Source organism: Prionailurus viverrinus, chromosome B4 (assembly GCF_022837055.1).
Source record: "Prionailurus viverrinus isolate Anna chromosome B4, UM_Priviv_1.0, whole genome shotgun sequence".
Classification (NCBI taxonomy): Eukaryota; Metazoa; Chordata; class Mammalia; order Carnivora; family Felidae; genus Prionailurus; species Prionailurus viverrinus.
Genome location: NC_062567.1, coordinates 101,101,481 through 101,127,286, shown reverse-complemented (window position 1 = coordinate 101,127,286; position 25,806 = coordinate 101,101,481). Strand labels below are relative to the sequence as shown.

At 38.6% G+C, this 25,806-nt stretch overlaps 1 protein-coding gene across 1 annotated transcript; it reads right to left on the bottom strand.

Annotated features, from left to right (window-relative positions):
- Nucleotides 1–19,562: 19,562 nt before the first annotated feature.
- MYF5 (myogenic factor 5) lies at nt 19,563–21,549 on the bottom strand. The gene is made up of 3 exons (XM_047868305.1): nt 21,049–21,549; nt 20,197–20,272; nt 19,563–19,753 (listed from the first exon to the last, which is right to left on the bottom strand). The coding sequence occupies exons 1-3, from the start codon at nt 21,547–21,549 to the stop codon at nt 19,563–19,565; spliced, it is 768 nt and encodes a 255-aa protein (XP_047724261.1).
- Nucleotides 21,550–25,806: the final 4,257 nt, after the last annotated feature.

Here is a 25,806-nt window from a genome sequence, read left to right as displayed (position 1 = left end):
GTATTTTCAGATCTCAAATAATGTTTTTAATTTTTTAAAAAATGTTTATTTATTTTTGGGAGGGAGAGGGAGAGAAAGCAAGCAGGGGAGGGTAGAGAGAGGGAGACAGAGGATCCAAAGCAGGTTCTTGCTGACAGCAGCAAACCCTATATGAGGCTCGAACTCAGGAAACATGAGATCATGACCTGAGCTGAAGTCGGACGCTCAACCGACTGAGCCACCCAGGTGCCCTGAGATCTTAAATAATCTTATACAAACACACACACGCAAGTGCATATACATTAAAGTGTCTGTTTGGTAAGCTAAAGTCTTAAACCTTTCTCTTTCACCCTTTCACTCCCAGAGTATTATTTCTGAATGTGTGGATTGCTGCATCAGAATCATCTGAGTCAGAGTGATTTTTGCTGCTATTCTCATGAAAAATATTTTTACATCATAATTCTGTATACACATACACACCCATACATTCCTAAATACATGTGGGATAACATTGTTTAAGAAATGACCCATTCTTATCACATATAATATGGTCTGATATATTATACTGCACTTTGTATTTTGATGCTACTTAAAAATATTTAACTGTAAAACGTAGCCATTTTTCTCTACAACTTGTATTTCTAACCATTTTGCTCATATAATCTTAGTGCAATATATTTTTATGACTCATTCTCTTTTTTGAACTTTAATTCCAGTATAGTTAATTATGGTGTTATATTAGTTTCAGGTGTACAATGTAGTGATTCAATTATTCTGTATACATCACCCACCCGGTGTTCATCATGACAACTGTCCTCCTCAATCCCCATCACCTATTTCACTGATCTCTCCACTCACCCCTCCTCTGGTAACCATCAGTTTGTTCTCTAAAATTAAGAGTCTGTTTCTTGATTTCTCCCTCATTCTCCCCCTCTTTTTTCCCTTTGCTTGCTTATTTAGTTTCTTAAATTCCACATGTAAGTGAAATCATATGGTATTTGTCTTTCTCTGACTGACTTATTTTACTTAGCATTGTACTCTCTAGCTACATCCATGCCATTGCAAAAAGCCAGATTTCATTCTTTTTTATGGTTGAATGATATTCTATTATATGTATAGCACATTTTCTTTATCCATTCATCTATTGATGGGCAGACTTCCAGATGGTCAACAGACACACGAAAAGATGCTCAACATCACTCATCATGAGGGAAATGCAAATCCAAAAGCTACAATGAGATATCACCTCACACCTGTCAGAATGGCTAAAATCAACATAAGAAATGACAAGTGTTGGTAAAGATGTGGATTAAAAGGAACCCTCTTGCACTGTTGGTGGGAATGTAATCTGGTTCAGCCACTGTGGAAAACAGTATGGAGGTTTCTCGAAAATTTAAAAATAGAACTACCCTATGATCCAGTAATTGCACTAAGAGGTATTTACCCCCAAAATATAAAAATACCAGTTCAAAAGGATACGTGCACCTCTATGTTTATGACTCATTGTCTTTTACTGATCTCACTATCATAATTCTCTACAGCAAAAGTACATATAAAATTTAAATTTAAAAATGAAACTCACTCTGACTATAAGATGCTAAGTGTGTTATAAAATCCTAAATGATTCTTTCAAATGGTTGTTCCAATTTACACTTTCACCAGCATTAGTCCACATCCTCACCAATACCTGTGATTGTCAGACTTTTCAATTTTTGCCAATCCAGTATGCATAAAATAAAACTGTAGTTTTAACTTGCATTTCCTTGATCACAAATTAAGTTGAGCAACTTTCTACATGTTTATTGACCATTCCAGTGTCCAATTTCCTCTTTTATGATGTTTTGGGTTATACGTTTTGCCAATTTTTCAATTATTTGTCTTTTACATTAATTACTTCAATGTTTTAAATATACATAATATATATGTAATACTATATATTAAATATAAATTAGATACAATCTTTTGTTGGTTATGTGTTGTAAGTACTTTCTTGCTTGTGGCTTACATTTTTGCTTTTTTATTATGTTTTTGATGAACATTACCTAAAATTTTTAATGCACAAGAATTTATCATCTTTTCTCTTTTGTGCTTTATGCTATGTATCTCATGTAAGCCATCCATCAGTACCTGAACATCACAAATATATTCTCTTTTTTCTTTAGTTTTATTGAGACATAATTACAAACATAACATAGAAGTTTAAGGTGTACAGCATAATGATTTGATTTACATATACTGTGAAATGATTATCACAATAAGTCTATCTTTTTTTTTAAGAGAGAGAGAAAGAGAGCACTTGAGAGTGGTAGAGAGGGGAAGAGGGAGAGAGAATCTTAAGCAGGCTCCATGCTCAGCATGGAAACTGATGCAGGGTTCGATCCCATGACCCTGGGATCATGACCTGAGTTGAAATTAAGTGTTGGACACTCAACCAACTGAGCCACCCAGGTGCTCCCACAATAAGTTTAGTTAACATATATCCATTTTCTCTTTCTCCTCCTTCTGGTATTTCAATTACATGTATGTTACACCTTTCAAAATTGTCCCACAGTTCTTGGATAATCTGTTCTTTTTTATTATTATTTTTCCTTTGTATTTCAGTTTAGAAAGTCTCTACTGATATCTCTGATTCTTCTCTTGGCCTTGTTCAGCCTATCGATGAACCCATCAGAGGCATTCTTTATTTCTGTTATAACATTTTGATTTCCAGGATTTCCTTTTAATTCTCAGAGTTTTCATCTCCCTGTTTACATTGCCCATCTATTCTTCCATGTTGTCTATGTTTTCCATTACAGCCCTTAGCATCTGAATCAGAGTTGTTTTAATTTCCTTGTCTGCTAATTCCTGTGTCATATACAATTTTTTTTCTTATGGTTCCTTTGTCTCTTCAAACTGTCTTTTTCTGCCTTTTAGCATGATCAAGGTGTTTTGTTACAAGCTAGGCATGATATATCAATTAACAGGAATTGAGGTAAATAGACCTTTGGTAGGAGGTTTTATGTTCTCCTGGCTAGGAGTTGAGCTGTGCTTAATGTTTCCTGTAGCTGTCCTTATTTTTGTCTCTTCTGTTGTCTTTGTGTTTTCCTAAGATTCTCTTCTTAAGTAGAGTCTGATCTTTGAAGGTTTTTTCATTATAATCTACTCTTGGTGTATTGGAGCTCTGTTGATGTGGTGTTAAGGAGTGAAAGAATGGAAACATTCTATAGCCTATGATTAAACATCCATCTCTTAGTTGGTCTCTGTCCTGGGGCTGTGACCTTCACAAATACTTCCTTTTTCAATGAAGGGTAGGACTTTGTTATGGAAAATGTTCTGAATGTATTTCTAAATGGTAACTTTTTCCCCATCTCATGACTAAGACAGGTGATTTTTCTTGGCTGTTTACAATGAGAACCTAGTGGAGTTCTTGGAGGTAAAACCCATGGAAGAATGGGGTCACTCTAAGACTGACGTCCCCAAGAGTATCTCATTCTCAATTTAGTCCACACTGATCCTCCCACAATTTGTCAAAATCACCATGTAAATGTTCTTGTCAGTTTATGATTCCAGCCCTTTCTAGTCCAGGTAAGCTGATATTGGCTCTGTTTCCCTGGTTTCACTGGTCTTTCCAGATTTGGGGATGACCATTTTCCCTGCAACCTCAGTTCTCTGTTGGGTCTAAGAAAAATTGTTGGTTTTCAGTTTTTTCAGTTTATTTCTAGTTGTGAGAACAGGTAGATGATGTCTAAGGTTTTACACATCAGAGCTGACACTAGAAGTCCAACTCTTTTTCTTAGGGTCCTGTGTGCCTTCAACCCCACCCCCATTTTATAAGGAATCAGCTCCTGAATACCACTGATCTAGGGACAATGCCCTAGATAGTGATAAATAACCCATCTTCACTCCCCCTTCAGATCAAGAGCAACTGATACTGTTACCACAGAAAGAAAGATTTAGGAGCAATCTCATGTATTACTTTTGGCACCCTTGGCTTCCCCACAACACTTTCCTAGTTTGCTCAGACTTCTCTGAGTGCTCTTTTTTGCTCCTGTCCCTAATTCTTAAATACTTTCAATCTTCAGGGACCCTTCCTAAGTCATCTCTTCATTCCACACGCCTTTCTATATGTTCATGGATTCAGTGCTTACCCAGCTAATTAAAAATATCAAAATTTTATTTTCATCCCAGTCCTTTCTTTAATTTCAAACATATATATCCAGTTGCTTCTCAATATTTATATTTGAGCTTCTTAAAAGCATTTCAGTAAATATTTTGATTGATAGAATGATCAAAGGGCCTCATGAGCTTTCCATTGCTACCACGTCATTAATCAATGAGCTCAGTAATTAATGCTTGAAAAACATTGCCAAAGTCAGGATAAAGCCCAAAGGTAAAAATATTTGTGGTTTTTAAATCTACATGTGATTGTAAACACCTGAAAACAGTCTACAGAATTTGTTCATCTTGGAAGGGGTCATAAAATATTTTTCTGAGCATATTTTCCAAGTATTGGGGTATTCTTTCAGAAAAAAAATCTGACAAGAATGTCATAAATTTCCTCACCTTGACTTCATAATCTGTAAAATAATGCATGCGAAAGAATGACTGCAGTGAATGTCTTTAATTCTATGTAAAATGTCGGTAAAGACCTGTTAATTTAAGACAGTGCACTTAAAGTCCTTCTGGCCATAGGCACATAAATACATGTCAAGAGTGGGGGTGCTCCAGTTTGTCACTCATTATTTGCATTGACTGAACACCAGTTTAGAATTATTCAATCAGACTTTTGCTTTCAGGTGCATGGCTGTTGACATTTTCCTACCAACTTCTAAAAGAGCAGAACACCTCTTTAGTACTTTCCTGGAATACAAAATCAGAAGATGCATTAAAGAAACACCAGTTTGCTGCAGCGGCACCTAAGGTTTTTTCACCAGATCGATGCCTCCTGAGTTTTAGATGTGATGCACACTCCACCGAGTTCATCTCAATAGTTTAAAAAGAAGGGAATGTCTTCTAAAGACAAACAAGAAAACTACTTTTAAAATTCTTCTCCACTCTGTGTAGCAATTGTGGAATCAATTTAATATTCCAATGATGTACTGTTCAGCAAAATTTATGCCAAGGATTCAAATCTTGATGTTACTTAGATTTCCCCAAGAACATTTTTCCCCAGTAAACACTGCAAAATGTATGATGAAGTAGCTGATACCTGAAATTAATTTCACTTGTTATTTGTTCCCTGACTTATCATGGTAGGATTGTTTTTCACCCTACCAGAATCTAGGCTGCCCAAGTGCAGTCCTGTGTTGTCTGGTTCTTGTATGTCTCCAAAATATCCATAGTAAGTGCACACTGATGATCCAAACAAGACGTGCAATTGATTAGGCATATAAAGGCTGGATTCTGATTGAACTAGCACATTCTTCTAAAGGAGGAACATTCAGGAAATATATTTGTTAAGAGGCACTCAAGGGTGCCTCCTTCCAAAAGGACAAATGAAAAACCCTGAAGCCAGTTGCATATCAGAAATGGCATCCATTAATCTCTTTGCCAAGCAGCATAAAGTAGAGGCCTTTGAAAGGAGTTGCCCCTAAGAATGGAGTCATGGTTTAATATGTTTGATTTGGAGCACCTTGCTTTCAGAAGCTAGCACCTGCAGCAGAATGACAGAGCCACTGCTTCTGGGAGTACATTGGGTAATGATACTGATGACATTTATGGTCCAACATTTCAAGAATTAATTTACAATGGAAATGGTTCTTAGTGCAGTGAATACATCATTGCATTGAAAGATTGACTCCCAGTTTATCAGCTATAAACTATGCAGCCCAGCTTAACTCCTCTAGACGGCAAGCATTAGGGACATTACTCACAGTTATTTGGGGTTCATAATTCACTGGGAGAATATTTGAAGTATGAAGGTATACGCCACTATAGTAAAAACAAGAACAAAAAACTAGAAAGGGAGTCTCAGGCGGAGAGGAACAATGGAGAAATGTGTTTCAGGCACCTTTGTGTCTTTTCCCTCTTCTGGTCAGATTTTCTACTGAAACCACACAACTTTATTCTTGACAGTCCCCTACATTCTGCTCAGCAAGATTCTACCAAAATATTTTATTTATTCAGCTTCTCTTCTTTGTAATTAACTTATGGCCATTCCATCATTTTCATTGGAAAGTTTTTTTTTCTCTAAATCATTTTTTTCCTCTAAATCTATTAGAGAAATTCACACAAAGTGTGTATCTTTATGTTATTTTGTGGATTTTATTAAAATTTTATAAGTGACTCATTTCTGGCCTTGGACTGCTATTTTCCTTGGACTTCTGGAATATTCTCCAAATGACTCTAAGTATCTGCTTTTTCAGTGGGACGTGGCTCAGTCTACTGATAATAGAGATACACTGGTAATAAACCCACATTTGACTGTTGATTAAATTCTTGAATATATGAATAACCTTGTCTTGTAATTGCAAAAAAAAATAATAAAAATTAAGCAAAGAGGATTAATGTAAGCGATTTGCTGTACTAAGCTAACACTAATACTTGCATTAGAAGGCCAGTTAGTGAGAAACAGAGATACTGGAGTTACAGTTTATTAGTACTTATTCTTAGCTCCGAAATAGACTTGGGATAAATTCTTTAACTGAAATCATATTTTTCTCTGTCTTTAAATCAGCATGGTCTTTCTCAAGGATACACTGAGTTTAAAAAAATATGTAGAAAGGAACAATCCAATGGGAGTGGTCTGAGCAATCACTAGGAGAGTAGGGAGATTCACTCCCATTAACTTCCACAAAGGTTTTTGTCGGAATTCTGCATAATAGGTTTTTAACGAGTCTGGTAATTATACCAGTACCTACCCTCAAATACATTTTCGTTCTCTCCCAACTCATCCTTCCTTATGTCTGCAGCTTATGAAAGTAGAAGTATCTATGTCCCAACAGTACACGACACATTCAGGCTACTTCCGACACCAACTAACTCTCTAAAAGAGAAAATACACATTGGGCAATGTTGATATAAGATGAGTATATAAATTGCTGTCTACTGTTTTGTTTTCTTTATTCAAGAGTCCATTTGGAAAGGTGGGAAAAAAATGGGGCACCTGGGTGGCTCAGTCGATTGAGCTTCTGACTTTGGCTCAGGTCATGATCTTGCCGTTAGTGCGTTCGAGCCCCGAGTCAGGCTCTGTGCTGAAGGCTTGCTCAGAGCCTGGAGCCTGCTTCAGATTCTGTCTCCTTCTCTCTCTGCCCCTCCCCGCTTACACTCTCTCTTTGTCTCTCAAAAATAAATAAATGTAAAAACAAAAAAGAAAACTGGGAAAAAACTAAAAAGAAAAATGATGAGAGACAATTATGTCCATTGTTCCTTCTTTCAGATGCACTGTCATTCTTTGGACATTAATACCTAGGAATACATAGTACAAGTACTACATGAAAGAGTTTGCCACTTTCTATAAAATGTCATTACTTTTTCTTGAACATTTACTGGAGCTAATATATAAAGTAATTTCTAAAGTGCCACCCATAAAAACCAGAAGTCTTCCATATAACTTACCAGCAAGTGATAGGGCTCAGTGGTTAAAGCTAGAATGGACATACCAGAGATACTCAGCACTTTCTCAGTGTTCCCAAGTGCCACAGCAAATATAACATATGAAACCTAATAGCCACGATTTTAAGAATTAACCTCCGGATTAGACTAACAATTAGAATCCTCTGTGTTTAAGTTTCAGTGTGCTATAAATCTTGCCACCCCACTTTTGTCACACAGTGATTTTAAAAGGGATGATTTTGCCTACCACCCTTAAGTAAGAACTAAAAATGATCTTCTCATGTATGCTGAAATAATCATACGTTCCTAGACAGCGTGAAGAGCCCTTTGACTGTAATATGCTCACAAGTCACATGCCAATCACCAGTATATGGTTTCAAAGTATAACTCAGATATTCTTCTCTAAGGGTTAATAGAAAATAGGTTTTATAGCACTTTTTATTGTATACTCGCATATATTTGTTAATATTTCAGAGTTTATATTATGAAAACGTTTTATTATTTTTTAAATGTTTATTTTTTTATTTTGAAAGAGAGAGAGAACGAGTGAGAGCAGAGGAGGGGCAGAAAGAGAGAGAGGGAGAGAGAGAGAAAGGGAGACAGAGAGAATCCCAAGCAGGGTCTGCACTGTCAGCACAGAGCCCCACACGGGGCTCCATCTTATGAACCGTGACATCATGACCTGAGCCAGAATCAAGAGTCGGATGCTTAACCAACTGAGCCACCCAGGTGCCCCTATTGTGAAAACATTTAAAAAGTATATCTTCAGTTATTAATTCGGAGAATGATGACCAAAGTTCAGAAGGGAGATGGGATGGAGAAGATATAGTCTCTGGCACTGGAAGTAAGATTTTATTATAACTTATAAATTAACCAAAATAAAAGGAATAACGATTTTAGGTAATTTATTTAAGTAACTTTATTTAATATTGGAATATTATATAATTTCCTATGTGAACATTAGTATTTATTTGAAAATCCTAGAGTTTATCAAACTGAGTTTGGAGCAATTCATTTTGAAATTTTGACTGAATATTTATTGCTAGGCAGAAACAACAATAACAACAAAAAAATCCAGAAAAAATGAGTATGTTTATGTTCTGTCTAGTTCCACCTAAACATATCTTTCAGCTATAAACTATTGCTATTGTGAAATATCTTAAGTTAAACTAGACTGTCTCTTGGGCCAACAACTTGTCGAGTCCCTGGGTTAAGAATAATTTAGTATTTTGGAATATATGTTTCAGAATTCCCTCCCCAGCATTCTGCTGACCAATAATAGGTAAGAATCATTTTCTCCATGTATAGCATGGGTTCCCTGTATTAGGAATGGATTTCAGAGCTTGATACATGTTATGTGTATAGCTAATCCTAAAAATAGCTTGCAGAGCTGAGTATTAAGAACTCTGTTATGATTGAGGAAAATAAAGCACAGAGAGGGAAAGCAGCTTGACTAACCTCTAAGTTGGGAACTTGGGATTTGACCAAGGTCACTCTCACTTCACTGCCCGTTCCCTTAACTATATCCATAGCTTTCTACATTATGTTGGATCAGAAAATCAAAACAGCCCCCATGTGATATTAAGAAACTCTTGAGCTGTTGCATCACATCTTAAATTGGGTTAGTGGCACTACCATGACTTTCGTGGTCATCAAGGATCCTAGGGACTTTATACCGGTACGGAACATTTAACCTTGCTGTCCTGGCCAGAAATCTAATTTGAGCAGTTTTACTCTGATGCTCTATTTTTGATTGGTTAAGCCATTCATCCTGTTTGACATTGTTGTGTGGTGTTGCTATGCTTACTTTAACCAGCTGTCACATTCCAGCCCAGAGGTGGGTGAAATGATTCTTGTTTATATGTAATTCTGAAAGGACTTTTAAATGCTTTGGGTTGGCAATGTGTCAATTTAAAAGACCTTTATCCTTTCAGCATGGCAAGACTTTCAAAATTCTTCATGTAACTTTGTAAAAAAAATTTCTCACTGCCATTCAAATGTGGGCCGACTGATGCAATTCTTTCTGGCTCTATTATTAAGCCTGTGATTGTAAAGAGATGTCTTTGTAGTGGATACTCATTTCTTCATGTTGAATTGATTCTAAATTTGTATGAGACTATTCATATCATATATCCTGTCTTTCTGAAAGAGATTATAACATTTAAAACAGGATGGATGGTCTGATCTACAATTAGATATGGGAAGAAGTTTGAGTTCCTCCATGAGAAGTTCTACTCATGTATACAAATTGATATGAGAATATAGAAATCTATTCAATGAGCATTTATTTTATATTCTTTGTGTGCCTGTAGCAATACTAGATATTAGGAGTTCTGATTCAGGGAATTTATAACCTAGTAGAAAAAAAAAACAACTATGTGCTTTTAATATTCTTTAGCCACCAACTCATGTTCCTTCTAAAAGGTATTGACAACTAGAGTCAGTGGAATTTGGGTTAACTTGTCCAAGAAATCATCTCAATTCTCCTTGTCACTTTCCTATGTAGATAGTTCTTCTAGTTACTATTATCCTTATCTACAGAATGGAAAGCCAATCAAGTGATTCCAAAAGTAACTTTAAAAATCAGTAATTTCTTCAAAGAAAATAATTATGGAAAAAGCCCTATGTCCATTGATGAAGGGATGATGAATGGTTAAATGGATGATGAGTGGTTAAAGAATAAGTGGTATTTATATATACAGTGGAATATTACTCAGGCATAAAAAATAAAATCTTGCCATTTGCAATAACGTGGATGGAGCTAGAGAGGGTTATGCTAAGCAAAATAAGTTAGAGAAAGACAAATACCATATGATTTCATTAATATGTGGAATTTAGGAATCAAAACAAATGATCATAGGGAGAAAAACGAGAGAGGCAAACCAATAAACAGACTCTTAACTGTAGAGAACAGACTGATGGTTACCAGAGGGGAGGTGGTTGGGGGAATGGGTTAAATAGGTGATGGGGATTAAGGAAGATAGTTTGTCCTGATGAGCACCTAGTATTGTATGTAAGTGTTGAATCACTTAATTGTAAACCTGAAATTATTATTACACTGTATGTCAACTAAGTAAAATGTAAACAAAAACTTAAAAAATGTATGAAAATAGCCACACATTTAACTCATTGGAACTATAATGTGTATGATGCATCCTTCAACTAACTGTCAAGAGACAAGTACTATTACAAGCACTTCTACTTATGGGTAAAAGCATATGTGAATAGCCCTCTGCTTATCTCATTAAATCTATTCTGTATAAAAAAAAAAGAAAGGCCCATCCTATAGTAGCTAATCCCTTCATTGTCATGCACACAACACCAATTACTTTATTCAAACTTTTATTTCTCAACAAGTCAGGTTAGCAGTTAGATACAGAATGAATTTGATTAAAAAGCATTATCTTCAATGACAAAGTAATCTTTTTATTTTCCAGTTATATTTACTTTACTTTGGAGATCAGTTTTTAAAAATCCAAAGGTATATTTATTTTATATTACCACCATTAGTTAATTAAAGTGGCATGATTTTATCAAAGTTAGGATTTTAAAATACATTATTATACAATATGGCTGTTTAAGAGAATAAAATTTGCCTTCAGCGAGGTGAATATGGTATTGCAGTGCTTCACTTTTGCATCACATTTTAACTGTGCACAGAAGGAAAGTGTTAACATTTAATTGTCTGTGAAATATTTTCAAGGAGTTAGCTTTGATGTGAAAAAATAATAGTTACTTAGAGAACTGTAACGCTGTAAGCTTGAGACACCCAAGCCAAAGAAAAATTTTTGAACAAAAATAAGAGAACCCACCACAAATGGTGCTTAAAATGCATCTCTGATAATATGAAGCTTTCACTTTCTTCGCTTTCTCCATTACTTACTCCGTCTCACTTATTTTATGGTCACCTACCTGTTACATAATGAAATCATTCATCTTTTAGTGATTCATTGGCATTGGCAGCCTGATTAGCCATTCTGCAGCAAAAAATGAATAAATAAAATAATTTTAAAAATCAAGTGCTAGCAGTTGGTACAGGCTCAAGCTGAGTTAACTCAATGCTATTTATCTGGATGAAAAGTAAAAAAGGCAGTCAATCAGTTAAAAGTTTTAAATGTTTGATGGCGACGTATCATGTAACCTTAACATCTGGATGACTGGATTTTACTCTTTGTATCCAGATGTTCGGCATCATACAGACACAACCTCAGCGGTTCAATCAGTCAACGACTTTCACTGAGAACCCTGCTTGTGCTGGACAAATCAGCAGGGGCTAAAGGACAATGTCACCTCACGCATGGGCCATTACAAAATCCTCTTAATTAGTCCTCCTGCCTCAACCCCTCTCTCTGTTGCAAACTGCCAGAATACTAAAACACCTTTTTCAAGATCTCAGTTACTTGCTCAAAATACTTGCCTTGCCTCAGGTTTTCACTGACCTCCAGTTGGTGCACAGGACTCTAAATGGAGGTTTATAAGAACCTCACTTATGCATTGATCATGTTACTTTTCCTCTCTGTGTGTAAGCCCTTCCTCAGCTATAGCCTGGAGTGGGCAATACTCATCTCATCGAGCTGCTTTTCTGCTTAGTTATATATTAGGCACATCAGATACTGAAAATAGTTCCAGGGATCTAATAGTCACTTCATGAGTGGAGGTAATTATTTTTATCTGCTAGTGATAAACATTAATAATACATGTAAAACCCAGATTCTAGTATAAAAGAAATGTTTAATAAGTGTCCTTTCTTAATTTTCACTTGAGGTTAACATTTCTTTGACTTTAAAATTCCATTGGTCACAATATGTTCAGATTAAAACAACTTTTTGAGTAAAAAAGGAATATTATTCCATTAAATGTAAGCAAAGAATATGAAACTAAAACTGACTTCTTAAATTAGTGTGGAAAATTATGCTTTTTAAAGAAATACACTCTTGTTTCCATTGACATTACTGCAATTATTTTTTCAATTTCTTTCACATTATGTTATAGATAAACTAAATGAACTATTTTGGATGGGAGGGAATGGAGAATCAAAAATGATTCTAAATTTTTGGTATGATTACCTATGTAAAGGATGCCACAAAATGAAATAGGATACATAGAAGACATATTTAATTTTGTCCATATTGGGATGGCCATCGAGAGGGGAAGAGTCAGGTGCCACTGAAAATATTAATGGCCTTCTGAAGAAAAGCCTGTAAATTAATATTTGGAGGATATTTTAATGTGATTCTTTTAGTTGCAGATCCACCCAAGTTAGCTCATTTATAGGATTCATGAAGAGTAATAAGGGAATCACTTGGGTCCATGGTCGCTAAAGCAGGAGGACATTTCTGGAATCAGGATGGTTCCAAAGATCCACATATTGGACCTTTATGAGTCTTCATCTTAAGTCTCAACCAATGAACTTTCTTTTATTAATTATCATTTTCTGAGTATTGTTATGTATTAGCCACTAAGCTAAACATTTTTATTCCATATATCATGCAATCCTCCCAAGTTCTGTGATTTATAGTCTGTTACTATCTACATTTATAGGCGAGACAACACGTTTTTGAGAATTAAGTAACTTACCTAAGTTCCTTCAGCTAATTAGTGGTAAATTAGTGGAAGCAAACTTCAACTCTTGTCCAGGGCCCCAGATTTACTATAAATAGTGAGCACATAGTGTGTTAATGTGCTTTCTTCTGTCTCTGAATCCACTCTATCCCACTACCAATGGACTTTTTTTGTTTACTTAATATTCCTCTGTAATTTCAGCCTGTGCATGGACTATCATAATCTCTCTAGCCCCACCAACACGTGAATTTTCAGTGTAGTTCCCATTGTTAAATAGTGACTTATTTCTCTGAGTCCAAACTCCTATTTTTTTTAAATGTTTGTCTCAATGTATATATTGGAATCAAGCTATGGGATTTGTTGTTCTCAGGTCAGATACCCATCCCTAACTGATTAACAGCTTCTAAAAAGGCCAGTCATGCCAATCAGAGGCTGCATCTGGAGAAGCTTCCCTTAGAAAAAGTATAGATGAGGCAATGGTAGAAACCATAGGAAACAAGTAGGAATTAAAGCTATGGAAGTAGAAAAGGTCCACAGTAGACCAAAAGAAAAGACGCCACATGACAGAATCTTAAGAAATAAATGTATACACATAGGCCAGAGTAAGAGAGGCCGGTACAAGAAATTAACAAAAAACAAAAAAGCAAGAGAACCAGTAGAAATATAGAAAATAGTATTAAAGAATTCTATGAAGAAAACAGTTTGAAAATGAGAGAGTATTTTGCAACAACAAATGCTTCAACAATATCCATTCATATATACACAGAAAATATGTTACTATAGTCCAGGGGACATAAGGTTGTGCAAGAACAGATCCTTGCTCACATGGCAAAAGAAACAATTGTTAATAATCATGAAAATTAATACATAATTGCAATTATGAGATATACTACGGAGAAGAGGTGTATGGTATTCTGAGATTATAGAATCAAAGGACATGACACTGTGAAAGAGTTCAAGGAAAACTTTGAATTGATGCCTGAGCTGACATCTAAAAGGAGATTGGAAATCAACTAAGTGATGTGGAGGAAAGAAGAACAATGCAGAGAGAATGTGTAAAGCTCCTTTTGCAAGAGTGAATACTATGGTTGATAAAGGTCCCTTAAGTGGCTGGAGTGGAGGGAGCAGGGACTTGACATTACCTCTATAAAGAGGTAATGCTAGAGATATAGATAGAGAGCAGACATCCAGAACGTGAGGGTCCCATTAAGTTTGGTCTGTTGTTAACCTATGGGGAATAAGCTGAGGGGAAATGGGGTGGCTGGCATGATCAGATGAAGATTCTGAGATGATGGCTCTGGCTGGAACAGGTGGAGAAGATCAAAAAATGATATTATGCAAGATTTTTTCAGTTAACAAAGTTCCCACTTATATTGGTTTAAGGGAAAAGATCACTTGTTGGCTCCAAAACTATAATGCATGGCCAAGAGCAGATATTCAGGTATTTTGGGATCCAGATACTTAATAATGCTTTCTGGAATATATCTTTTGCACCACAACCACAGCTTGGCTTTCTACTATGTTGGCTTCATTTTTAGACAGAATTTTCTTTCTTGGGGATGAAATGGTAGCTGGAAGTCTAGAGTCAAACAATCTTATGATTCTCATCCTAGCAGAAAGTGAACTTTTTCCCCCTTATCAATCCAGCAAATATCCTAAAATTGACACCTCATGAACAACTTGGTCCATGAGACAATCATTATGTCCAACGAAGAGGACATACTCATAGTCAATCCTGAATTACTTGATCACTTCTAGAGTCACTTGGTACAGTCACTCCTACCTGAACCACGTGGCCTGAGAAAAGGAAAGAGACAATCTCCAAAGACAACCTTAGATGCTGTGTCCAGAAGTGGAAGATCCAGAGAAAATATGGGGTGAGGAGATTACGAGGATCTTACGATATTTATGGATAACGATAACCACAGTTTTGATTGAGGATAGAGATTTGAGAGATATTTAGGAGAATAAATCTATAGGATTTTGTAATGAATGAGACAAGAGGTTAAGGGAGATTGATGTATCAGGAGTATGTCCTAAGTTTCATGTTTACATACTTGGTGATACCATTCACTGAGACAGTCAATGCCGAAAGGGAGCCAGGTTAAGAGGTAGACAGAGAGGTGGAATACCATGAGTTGAATTTGGAACATGTTTAGTTGGAAGTGCCACTGAGACATTAAAGAGATGTTAAGTGACATCTGGGTTGCAGGTATAAACTTGCCCAGAATAGGAACAGTCAACTGCCTCGAAAGTTGTTTTGACCATGGATAAGGATAGAAGCAGAGCCAGATTATAGTGAATAGGTAAAATAGGTGAAAAGTGAAAAAATAGAGATAAAATATATATTGTCTGCGTGTTAGATTAAATGTGGCTACAAATTCATTCCTATTTCTTCCACTGAAAAGTAGAGTTTAATTTGCTTCTCAATGGTTCTGGACTGGCGTCAGTAGCTTCCTTGACCAGAAGAATGCTCTGGGACTTGGAGTGCTATGTCCTAAGAAGATTTGTAACCTCTGCCTGAGCCTTCTGGAACATATGCTGTGAAGGAGCCTAATTAGCCAGTCCAAATAGAGTGTTCTTAGGCAAATTATTAAACTCCTTAGCCTCAATTTCCTTATTTGCATAATGATAAGTACTTCATAATTACTAGTTGCTGCTTTATCATTAGTGCCCACTTAATCAATAATGAACTGAATTAAGTAGCATAAATGGAGATACAATTTGGCTTATTTTCCTCCTTATGAAGAATTATTTTGTAGGATTTTAACACTCTAATAATGTTAATAGTAACTATTTGTAATCATCATTTAGCCCATTTTACAGATATGGCAAGTAAAAATTGAAAAGAGAGCAATACATTAATCATGCTAGACCTGGTTTAGACTTTAGATTAAATACTAGATCCTTTGCTCAGCAAATGCACCATATTAAACAACTAAATCACTAGTCAACTAAAATATCTGTAATCAGAATTCTTAAAGGAAATACACCTAGTGTTCTATGCTTTTTGTGATAATGTGGAAACATTCAGTGGTGATATTTTCATGGGGTTACTTTGCCACTTCAGCAGGGCCTTTCAGAAGTTACAAATAGCTGTGCTCTAATATCGTCCCCAGAAATACCACCTCTGAAAGTGATGGAATTAAATTACTACTTTAATCTAGTAACTGTTATAACCCCAAAGAGAGAATTTCAGGAAAAAAACACTCTCAGATTAAGTATTTGTAGGAATGCCATCTTAAAGAACTTGTGGGTATAACATAGCCACTAATTTTTATCTGACTTGCATCTTTCAAATGAGAAAATAAAAAACAAAACAAAACAAAATAAACAACAGGGGCACTTGTTGGGGTGAGCACTGGATGTTATATGCAAGCGATGAATCACTACATTCTATTCCTGAAATCATTATTACACTCCATGTTAACTAGTTTGGATTTAAATTAAACAACCAAACAAACAAGAAAACAGGGGCAATCAAGACATCAAGACCCCTTGACTCATATAGCAGTTTACTTCCAAATAGCACTTCCCAGTTGCCATAACCTCACTCCCCACAGTTTTCCTCTGTAGCCCAGTAAGCTTGTGTTTTCAGGCATGAGGAGAAAGGAGTCTCCTTTTGACTCTGATTTCCTGAGAAGCTCCTCCCCAACAGGTTTGCAGATAGTAAAAGGAACATTCTCCGAGCTTCTAGAAATTTGACTTCTGGTTGTATTTTCCCACCAGCTGAGATGGGTGGTCTGATAAAAGGTCAGTGACAGCCCAACTTTTCATTCTTGGGGACTTAGCGATGGCAAAATCCTGTCCTTGCTGGAATATGTTGCCAGAGTCACTTTTCATTCTCCCTCCCCTGTCCCGCCCCCCCCCCCCCCTTCTCAGAGAAGAGACTTCTCTGGGTCTGGACTACTGGAGACCATTCTTGAAGGTCTTTTGTCGAAAAAGTACATATGACTGTATACGATATGTTGTGCCAAGTTGTTTGCTGAGTAGACACCAGCCTTCGATGTTAGTACACTGGAAATGAGAATAATTGAGCGATCTGGCATGGAGAGTATTATGAAATCCAGACCACTAGAAAACTAAACATTTGGAAGCATAATTTTCACTAAGAGTATCAAAAACACTAACAAGTTATAGAAGTAATTAGAGTTCGGTGAGAAAGAAAGTTCATTTTCATTCTCTTGAGTTAAAATTCCATGATGTTCTCTGCTTGTTTTTACTAAAGGGAACAGGGGATGGCAATGTGTCTTAAAATTGAACTTAAAAAAAAAAACCAAATCAATCTTTGGATGGTTCCTTTTATTCTAATTCTACTGAAAACAACAACAAATATCCAACCTCTCCCCAGAAGTATAAGAAAGAGAGGGAACTACCGCAGTGTCCAATGACATGAGTAACTCAAACTTATACTGAAAGTATGCATACGTATCTACCATACCTTCTTGAATTCTCTTCACCTTAAATCCCCACACCCCCAAAACCAAGGGTGAGGAAAGAGTTACCTGTGTGCTAAAAGCCAGCATCCATATCAGGGCATGATGCTCATGGTGACAGGTGGCTACATTATTTTCTGAACTCAGCCCTTCTCCTCTCCCTCTATGGAACTATTTCCATTCTTTTAAGCCTCATGGCTGGACAAGTGCAAGAAAAATCATATCAGAAACAAGGGAAAACCTTTCTGAGTACTCAGAGTATAATTGCCAGGCTCTAGCAAGGAGTCCAGTTGATTACTATATGCAACCACACCCTTAGCAATTTTAAACAAAAGTACAAATTAGAGGGTGAAGCAATTATCTCTTTTCTCTGTGAACAGTTACTTTAGAGGTTTTAAGGCTATTTCTTTTTTCTCTCTCTCCATGGTAAACTTGTGAGAATTATCTCAATGATTGTCTCAACCTCATTTTCCACTTAGTTGTTCTGTTTTCTTTTTTTGTCTCAATTCTTGCTAAAGGATATTTAAAGTGATGAACACTAAAAATGCATGTGCACCATACACACACACACACACACACACACACACACGATGATGAATAAAATAAAAAAGGCTGGGAAAGACAGAAGCCAATTGCAGTCTGCTCACTTTACTGTAGTTTGTGTCAGTGTTCTTTTTTTTCTTCTTTAAATGTTTATTTACTTATATTTGAGAGAGGGAGAGGGAGCTCAAGCAGAGAGGGGCAGCGGGAGGGGGACACAAAATCTGAAGCAAAGGAGCAAAGGCTCAGAGCTGTCAAAGCAGAGCCTGATGTGGGGCTCGAACTGACGAACAGTGAAATCATGGCCTGAGCCAAAGTCGGCTGCTTAACGGTCTGAGCCACCCAGGTGTCCCATAAGTTTTCTTATTCCAGAACTTAACAATAGAAAAAAGATCAGATCAATACTTTTAAATATTCTATTGACAATATTAACATATTAATGTATTAATATATTTTCAGGCAAGTAAAGTAAATATGATCTGATTCATGATTTCTAAGGTTTTCTAGGTGTTAAAATGATGTAATGTTCACTCTTGTCATTTAAACAAGTAGTCTTGTCCTGAACAACAACTTTCCCTCCATACACACACAATTTGACATTATGTGGCACAGTCTTAATATAAAGGAAACATTGTATTTAGTGGCCTCCCTTAAAATCTAATTAAAATAGAAATGTTCTCTTCACTTGTGACATCAACAGGCCCTAAATTGTGTCTATGAGATGGTAAACATTCAAATGTATCCACAAAGCCAACTATTTTGGTATTTTCACACCTTGCACCCATTAAAAGATCTCATGTCAGTGACTGCTAATTCCATTAGGGGTGTTTTGTGTTGTTGTTGTTTTAAACATGAACAAAAATATTTCATTTAAGCCATTTTATTTATGGTGGAATTTCCAAAACTTCATATATCTTGAAACTATCCACAAAGTACTATTTTGTGCTTACATTAGAAAGAAGCATTCCTTATAAGAAAAGATCAAAATATATACCATTAGGCAGTATCATTATGTTTTTATTTAATACAATATCACCAAAGGGTTAATAAGAAAAACAAAAGTTAAATAGATTTAAAGTTTCCTGTAACTGATTTCCAGATGTCCTAATGTTTTAAAGAAAAAAAAAATAAAGATCTAACAGCAGACATAATATTTTGATAAGCAATATTTATAAAAAATATAAGTTAAGCATTGCAACAAGCTACCTTCAATGAATTGCCCCCTATCAGAAAAAATATTATTGGAACTATATCTCTAAAGCAAAGAAGGTGGTAAAGTAGAGGAGGAGGAAAAGGAGGAGGAGAAGGATAAAGGAAATAAAGTATGAATTGCAATGGTGATTTTTTTTTAGTTAAATACACTTTCTTATAAAGTGGCAAAATAATATTTACAAATTTACAACTGCGAGGAAATCTTTATATACAAGTTGCCTTGCTTTTGACCTTTTTGGGCTTCCTTCCTCCCGTATAGTAGGCCCTCCTCATAGAACTGATCTAGACTACATTTTCAGTTCATAGCACATGATAAATGAGCCTGGAACTAGAGGCCCCCGGAGTTGCAGGCTGCGAATCCGTGCTGGCAACTAGGGAGGGAGAGGCTGGGTCCTGGAGAAGCACTCCAGGTTGCTCTGAGTTGGCGATTCGATCCACTATGCTGGATAAACAATCCAAGCTGGATAAGGTGCTTTTATCTGTGGCGTATACTAAGGATACAAGGAGAAAACCATTAAAAAAAAAAATTCCGAAATAGAGACACTTGCTTACATAGCCCCTTAAACTATAGGTCAGCAACTTTGACACCCAGAGGTCAGGTGGTCATAGAAAGCCTGATGGAGAAATTTGCAATAAATATCTAACAATTCATGGAGATGAACACAGGGAGTGGAGAAGCCTCCCAGTTAAATTTCAAGCAAAAGTGCACATGTGTGTGAATCTGTCCAAAATTGTCTTTTGGACAAAAGATAAGTATCTAATTTGCTGCACCAAAACCTCCCCATGAGAACCATCCCTTCTATTCCTTCCCCAGCACAGCCTGGAAGACCAGACTCTGCTTTAACAGGCTGAATTGTGACATTGAACTGTTTTTTTGTTTGTCTGTTTTTTTGTTTGTTTGTTTTTTTAACTCATCTTAAGTCCCACTTCTTACCATTTGGTACATCAGGACAATAGATGTTGTCAAAACTGCTGCTCTTTCTGGACCAGACAGGGCTGTTACACTCCGGCTATAATGCAAAACACAAAGGAAGTTTGTTTTCAGGTCTTGGCAAAAGATGCTCTGAGCAAACTGACCACTCTCAACCACCTTCATTGCCTGGATTCAGGAGCCAAATTGTAAGGGCGCTGAGGTCAATCTCTGTGCTTGAAGAAGAGGAGAGCAGCAGCAAAGGGAAGAGGGAGGGGGTGGAATTCAGCAGCAATGTGCACTGGGTTAACCATGCAAAATGGATTGGAGTAGAAGGAAGCCACACTAATTCAGGGAGAGAACACTTTCCCAGGGCAAAAACACATTAAAACCTGGCAGCAATGGCACAAACGCCCTCTGAAAAGAATGCATCAACATCCCTTTCCAGCCAGGCCTCAGTGGAGCAGGGGCTGGGGCCATGTGGGCATTTCTCTCCATTTCGTCATTTAGTTACAACCTCTGGGGCAGTGGGAACTTCAGACAATTGCCTTTAGATATTTGTGTATGGTGGGTTCTACATGTGGCATAGTTTATAAAAAAGAAACTGAGCAATGGGGAAGACAGGTTATTGATCATTTGCAACCACCCATCTCATATGACAACACTTCCCTACAATGTTCACCTAGAACCTGGGAGGAAGTCCAACTAAAATCCTGTTCAACAGCTGTTTCCGGCATCTTTCTAAATGGGGCACCTCTCTTCTGGCTTCCCCACCCCTATCCACCAATAACCATTGAATATTTGGTGGCCTCACCTGGTTTAAAGGAGACGTAAGAATTTTTGGAAAAGACTGGGCTGACCAGTGCTATCTCTTACCATGCCGTCAGAGCAATTGGAGGTGGGGCTGGTGGGCTCAGAGCAACTCTGACCCGGCAGGCTGTAGTAGTTCTCCACCTGCTCCCTCAGCAGCTCCTGCAGGCTCTCGATGTAGCGGATGGCATTCCTGAGGATCTCCACCTTGGGCAGCCTCTGGTTGGGGTTGGTCGTGGTGCACCTCTTAAGCGTCTCGAAAGCCTGGTTGACCTTCTTCAGGCGTCTCCTCTCGCGCATGGTGGCAGCCTTCCGCCGATCCATGGTGGTAGACTTTCTCTTGCATGCTTTGCAAGCCCACATGAGGCAGTGGCCGGCCTGGTGGTGGCCTGTAGGTGCTCGCACGTGCTCGTCCTCGTCTGAGCCTTGCAGCTCTGGTTTATGCGCCCCGAAGGCAGCCCCTCGGGGCTCAAACTCATCCCCGAACTCGCCCTCAGGGGACGGGATGCAGGAGCCATCATAGAAGTACTCGGAAGGTGAGAACTGGCAGCCATCCATCACCTCCATCCTCCGCGGTGAAGCAAGTGGTGCACCTGGACAGCAGCGAGAGAGACCGGGGAGAACCGAGAGCCTGGCGCCGAGGCGGGCCTGCAAATCCCCGGCGGAGCTCCCTGGTCGGTTTCTCTGGTAATTAACAAGGGCAAACGCCTGGCGGCCTGGGTCGGATGTGCTGGGGTTGGGGCTCTTTATATATTCTTGGGGGAGGGAGGCCGGCCCCAGTGGCCAGGCAGTATTAGCATATCCCACCACAACCCCCGCAGGGGCTGTCTGGGCAAACCTCCGCCTTTTCTCTAGAGACAATTTGCTGTTTACAGCCCCCTTTGACGCTAATGGTTTTACTGCATTTCTGCCGGGGAGGGGGTGAGGGGGATCGCTCCCCAACCGGCTCACTCGCACTCTCTATAGACTACCGAAACCAAGGGATCACTTAAACAGTGTCACTGAATTGCTCCCACATTAAAAAAAAAAAAAAAAAAATCAATAAATAAAACTCCCCACTGTCAGCTGACCTCAAAAGCCGAGCTGCCTTCCCAAACTTGGACGTGAGGAATTACCTTATTTTTAGGGTTTGTTTCTACATGAACTTTCATTATCTCGGGAATTTTTTCAGTGTGTGGATTGAATAACGGGTGCTAAAAACTTGAAGCGACACTTTCAATCATGGAGTGAGTCTAGATTTTTAAAAATCTGCTCTGATCAGATGGTCATTTTATAGGTTCTATGTTATTGAAGGGTGGGCAGGGAGGTTCCTTTTTTTCCAGACAGGGCTCTACATGTCTGTTCATCTGAAAGGAGGTGGGCTCAAGGGCCAGGTGCCCAGGAACAGTCTTCCCTTCCTTCCCCCTTCTGCACGTGTTTACTGAGCGCCTCATCCTTCCTACCAGGCCTTTGCTAGACCCTGAGCCAGCCAAAGATCCACATTGACTACACTTCTGTGATTTGTATTCGAAGAAAGTGCGTTTTGGACGGCGACCTCTCTTTCCAGGGGCGCGCGTTTCCTTCCTCCTCTTTCTGCTCCGCCCTGCCATTTCGACAGACTAAACAGCCAAGCTGGGCTTTGGGGTCGCTAATTTTCTGCTTTCAGGCGAACTAACACCGTTACAGATGCATCCCAGCTGCCGGCACAGCAATCCTTCTCCGCCCGTGTAAAATTTCCAGTTCAGACCTTGAGCAACTTCATACATTTGGGCGACAAAAGCCTTCCAAAAAAGCAATCGCAGCGGGGGCTTTGGAACTTTGGTGGGTAGAAGAAGAGAGGGGAGGGCTGCCATTTAGGTGAGAATGAATCTATTTATTAATCGGCTGTTCCCATTGCCCCTCCACCCTTAACCAACTTCCAGATGCCTTGGAGTAGGGGCAGAAGGGGACGGTGCTGTTTATGTACAAGAAAAACCATCACTTAAGGTCTTAGTGGTCTTAAGTAGTCTGCAGTTTTGGACCAAGGCTTGCAGCCCCATTGAAATAGGAGGGACTGTTCTCATCTCCATGTTCAGCCATCCAGTCCAGTAAGTGTCGTGGCACCAAAGTGATGGGGAGGGGTGGTTTCTTCTATTACTTTTAAATAACATTATTTTCCTCAAGCAACCCTGGCTGGCTAATCCCATATCTTCAGGATCAGAGAAGTGCTTTTTCTGGGTGAGATCTGCTCTCCAAAGTGAAGTCTCTGAAAAATAGGGGCAGTAGAGTGACAGTCACTAAGGTTAGCTTCATGGTGCAGGGCTCTGCCCCCTTTCCCACCTTCATTCAACCATAAGACAGAGACACCACCCTCCCCCCCACTCCCCCCTGAAAATCAAGGTCCCTTTCACACCAAGGGGCTGCTTAATTGGCCAGTGGAAAATCCATCTGCAACTTATTTAGCACTATCAACAAGTGTATGCCTTTGAAATGAGTCCGGGTACCAAGGGCTGTACTAGATGAAAGAGTCAAGTTCCTAAAGGACTGAAGACCATCCACACCGGTGGAAACATTGGAATGCATACACATTGCTACCTCTGAAATACAGTAGTGGGGAGATAACCTCACCCAGGAATTCTCAGCCAAGTCACAGAGGTTCTGGCCAGCAGCAATACTGGCACTTTCTTTGGCTATGTGGTACCGACGTTATGTGCAGATTTGGGCACAAATCAACTTGCACCTCAGGGTTTAAGTGGAAGATCTCCCTCCTGTCAGGTGATTTCTTCACACCACGCATGTGCTTTGTCCCTAATCCCTCCGCGTGGGATGTTTGTAGCAAACACTTTATCAAGACTTTTGTCTTTGCCAAGCACTGTTCTCAACCCTTTCCTTGCGTTCATTCATTGGCTACTTTCGATGACTCTGTGGGAATTATTTGTTAGATCCATTTTTAAAAGACGCTAACGGAAGCTCAGGGGGTCGGTAGTTTGCCCCAGGGCACACAGGATTGGAACCGAACATCCAGCTCTCTAGACCTTGCGCTCCTAGAGGTGAATTTTGTTGGTTTTCTTAGGTCAATGCCGGCTCAGTGAGTGCGCTTGGAGCTCCAGAGCAGAAACTCGCAAAGGCTGGGTCCCTGACGTCTCTCCCTCAGCTCGGGGCCTGGGAAGATGCTGTCACTCAGGAGGCTCTGTCAGTAACGGTAGTTTCAGAGGTTAGGGCTGTCTTTGGTAAGGTGATCTCAAAACAAATTTACCAGAGTGCCGCGGGCGAGTGGAACTAAAGAAGCCGCGAAAACACTAGCGCCCGGCGGCTTAATGGGACTTGCTGGGGGGGTGGGGTGGGGGGGCTGCGGGGGGAGAACGGGGTCCGGGGTTGAGGACCCTTGGGACTCAAGCGCTGAAAATAGGATCTCAAAAACCAAAGTAAAAAATGACACAAAACGTTTAAGCCGCTGTCAATGGCGAGAGGCGAAGGAGAGAGGAACCAAACCAAAAACTAAACCCCCAAAACCCGGGACAGTATCCGAAGAGGGAAGGAAGCCAGGGCTTGACAGATAGACGGCTGGGGTCCCCCAGTTCAGGAGAGGTTCTGCTGGGACATCGTGTAAGAGAAAATGAGAAAGTGGGTGAGCCACACAGAGAAAAACAAGTTCTCGAGTGGGGAAACTGAACAAAGAAGTATGAAAAAAATTTTAAAAAATCACTTAAGAGATCTTCTACTGATTGGGTGCTCTTTCTCAAAATCAGACTAGACTGACTTTTGTTCCTCATAGAAAAGAGTAAAAACACAATCTGTTTTCTACTCGTCAGTGAAGTGGATTTTTTAGGTGCAGAGGAAGATTCCATTAATTTACTACATAAGCAAGTAACCAAGGAACCAAGTAACCAAGGAAAACCTTACAGTTTTACAGAAAGGTAAAAACCTTACAGAAGGGAAGAAAATTAAGCCATGCATGGTATTATAAATGTATGCCACCCAAGGTTCTAGTGAAGTATATAGATTATTAAATTTTTTTCCACTTGACATTCTGCAGGAAAATAAATGCATGCTTGATTTTCTTACAATTTAGATTTAGTAGGTTTTAATTGCATAGACCTTTAAGTAATCACCAATCTTTTTTTTTAAGAACTTATTTTAGTTTAAGTATTATGGCAACAATCCTAGTGTTGATGGACAGACCCCACCAGCGAAACAATGCTCAGAGCTTCCTTTCCTAGTAAATTTTGCCTGCCCTAGGAATTCTGCATTATTGAAAATTCTCCATGCTTCTCTCACTGGGAGAAACCAAATATACATCGAAAGATAAGTCCATTTCAATTCACTTCTGCCTCTGAGACCCTTAACAACTCCTGGACACCTCTAGTTGTTCTAGAGATTTGTGCTTATCATATATGACTTCACAATGTGCTAAACAATTTCAAACTGCTATTAGCTCTGGGAACCAGGCACACCTAAGTAAACACATTAGTACCTGCCAAAGCTGCTGGAAGAATTTGTGGAGAAGACAGCTGAGGAAGACATTGGCCTCTGCTTGAATTCGAAGACTCCCAGGAGAGATCAAAGGCCCACCGGAGGGACTTTGAGCAGTCTTGAGAGTAGAGAAAGGAGCCAGTTCCTGCAGCATTATCTCTGTTTCAGCAGCACATGGCATAGCCATTCTATCTCACAGGCCGACTCTGAACTAGGCTTGCCAAAAATCTCTTTTTCAGAACAAAACCTCTAGGACTGAGCGTCATCTTTTGTTGGAGAAATGTCTTGATGGCTTGGCTCTTTGAGGAAGCACCATGTTATTCCTAATTTACTAATGCATTAGATTAGGAAATGAGATATTTCAAAGTTTAAAGATGCATATTTTTAAAATAT

Excerpts from the sequence above, each read along its gene's own strand:
- MYF5 (XM_047868305.1), bottom strand. The coding sequence starts at position 21,549 with ATGGAGGTGATGGATGGCTGCCAGTTCTCACCTTCCGAGTACTTCTAT. Across the intron at positions 20,273-21,048 it reads CCAATTGCTCTGACGGCATG|CCGGAGTGTAACAGCCCTGT; the intron begins GTAAGAGATAGC and ends TTTGCATTATAG. Across the intron at positions 19,754-20,196 it reads TTGTCCTGATGTACCAAATG|TATACGCCACAGATAAAAGC; the intron begins GTAAGAAGTGGG and ends TTGTATCCTTAG.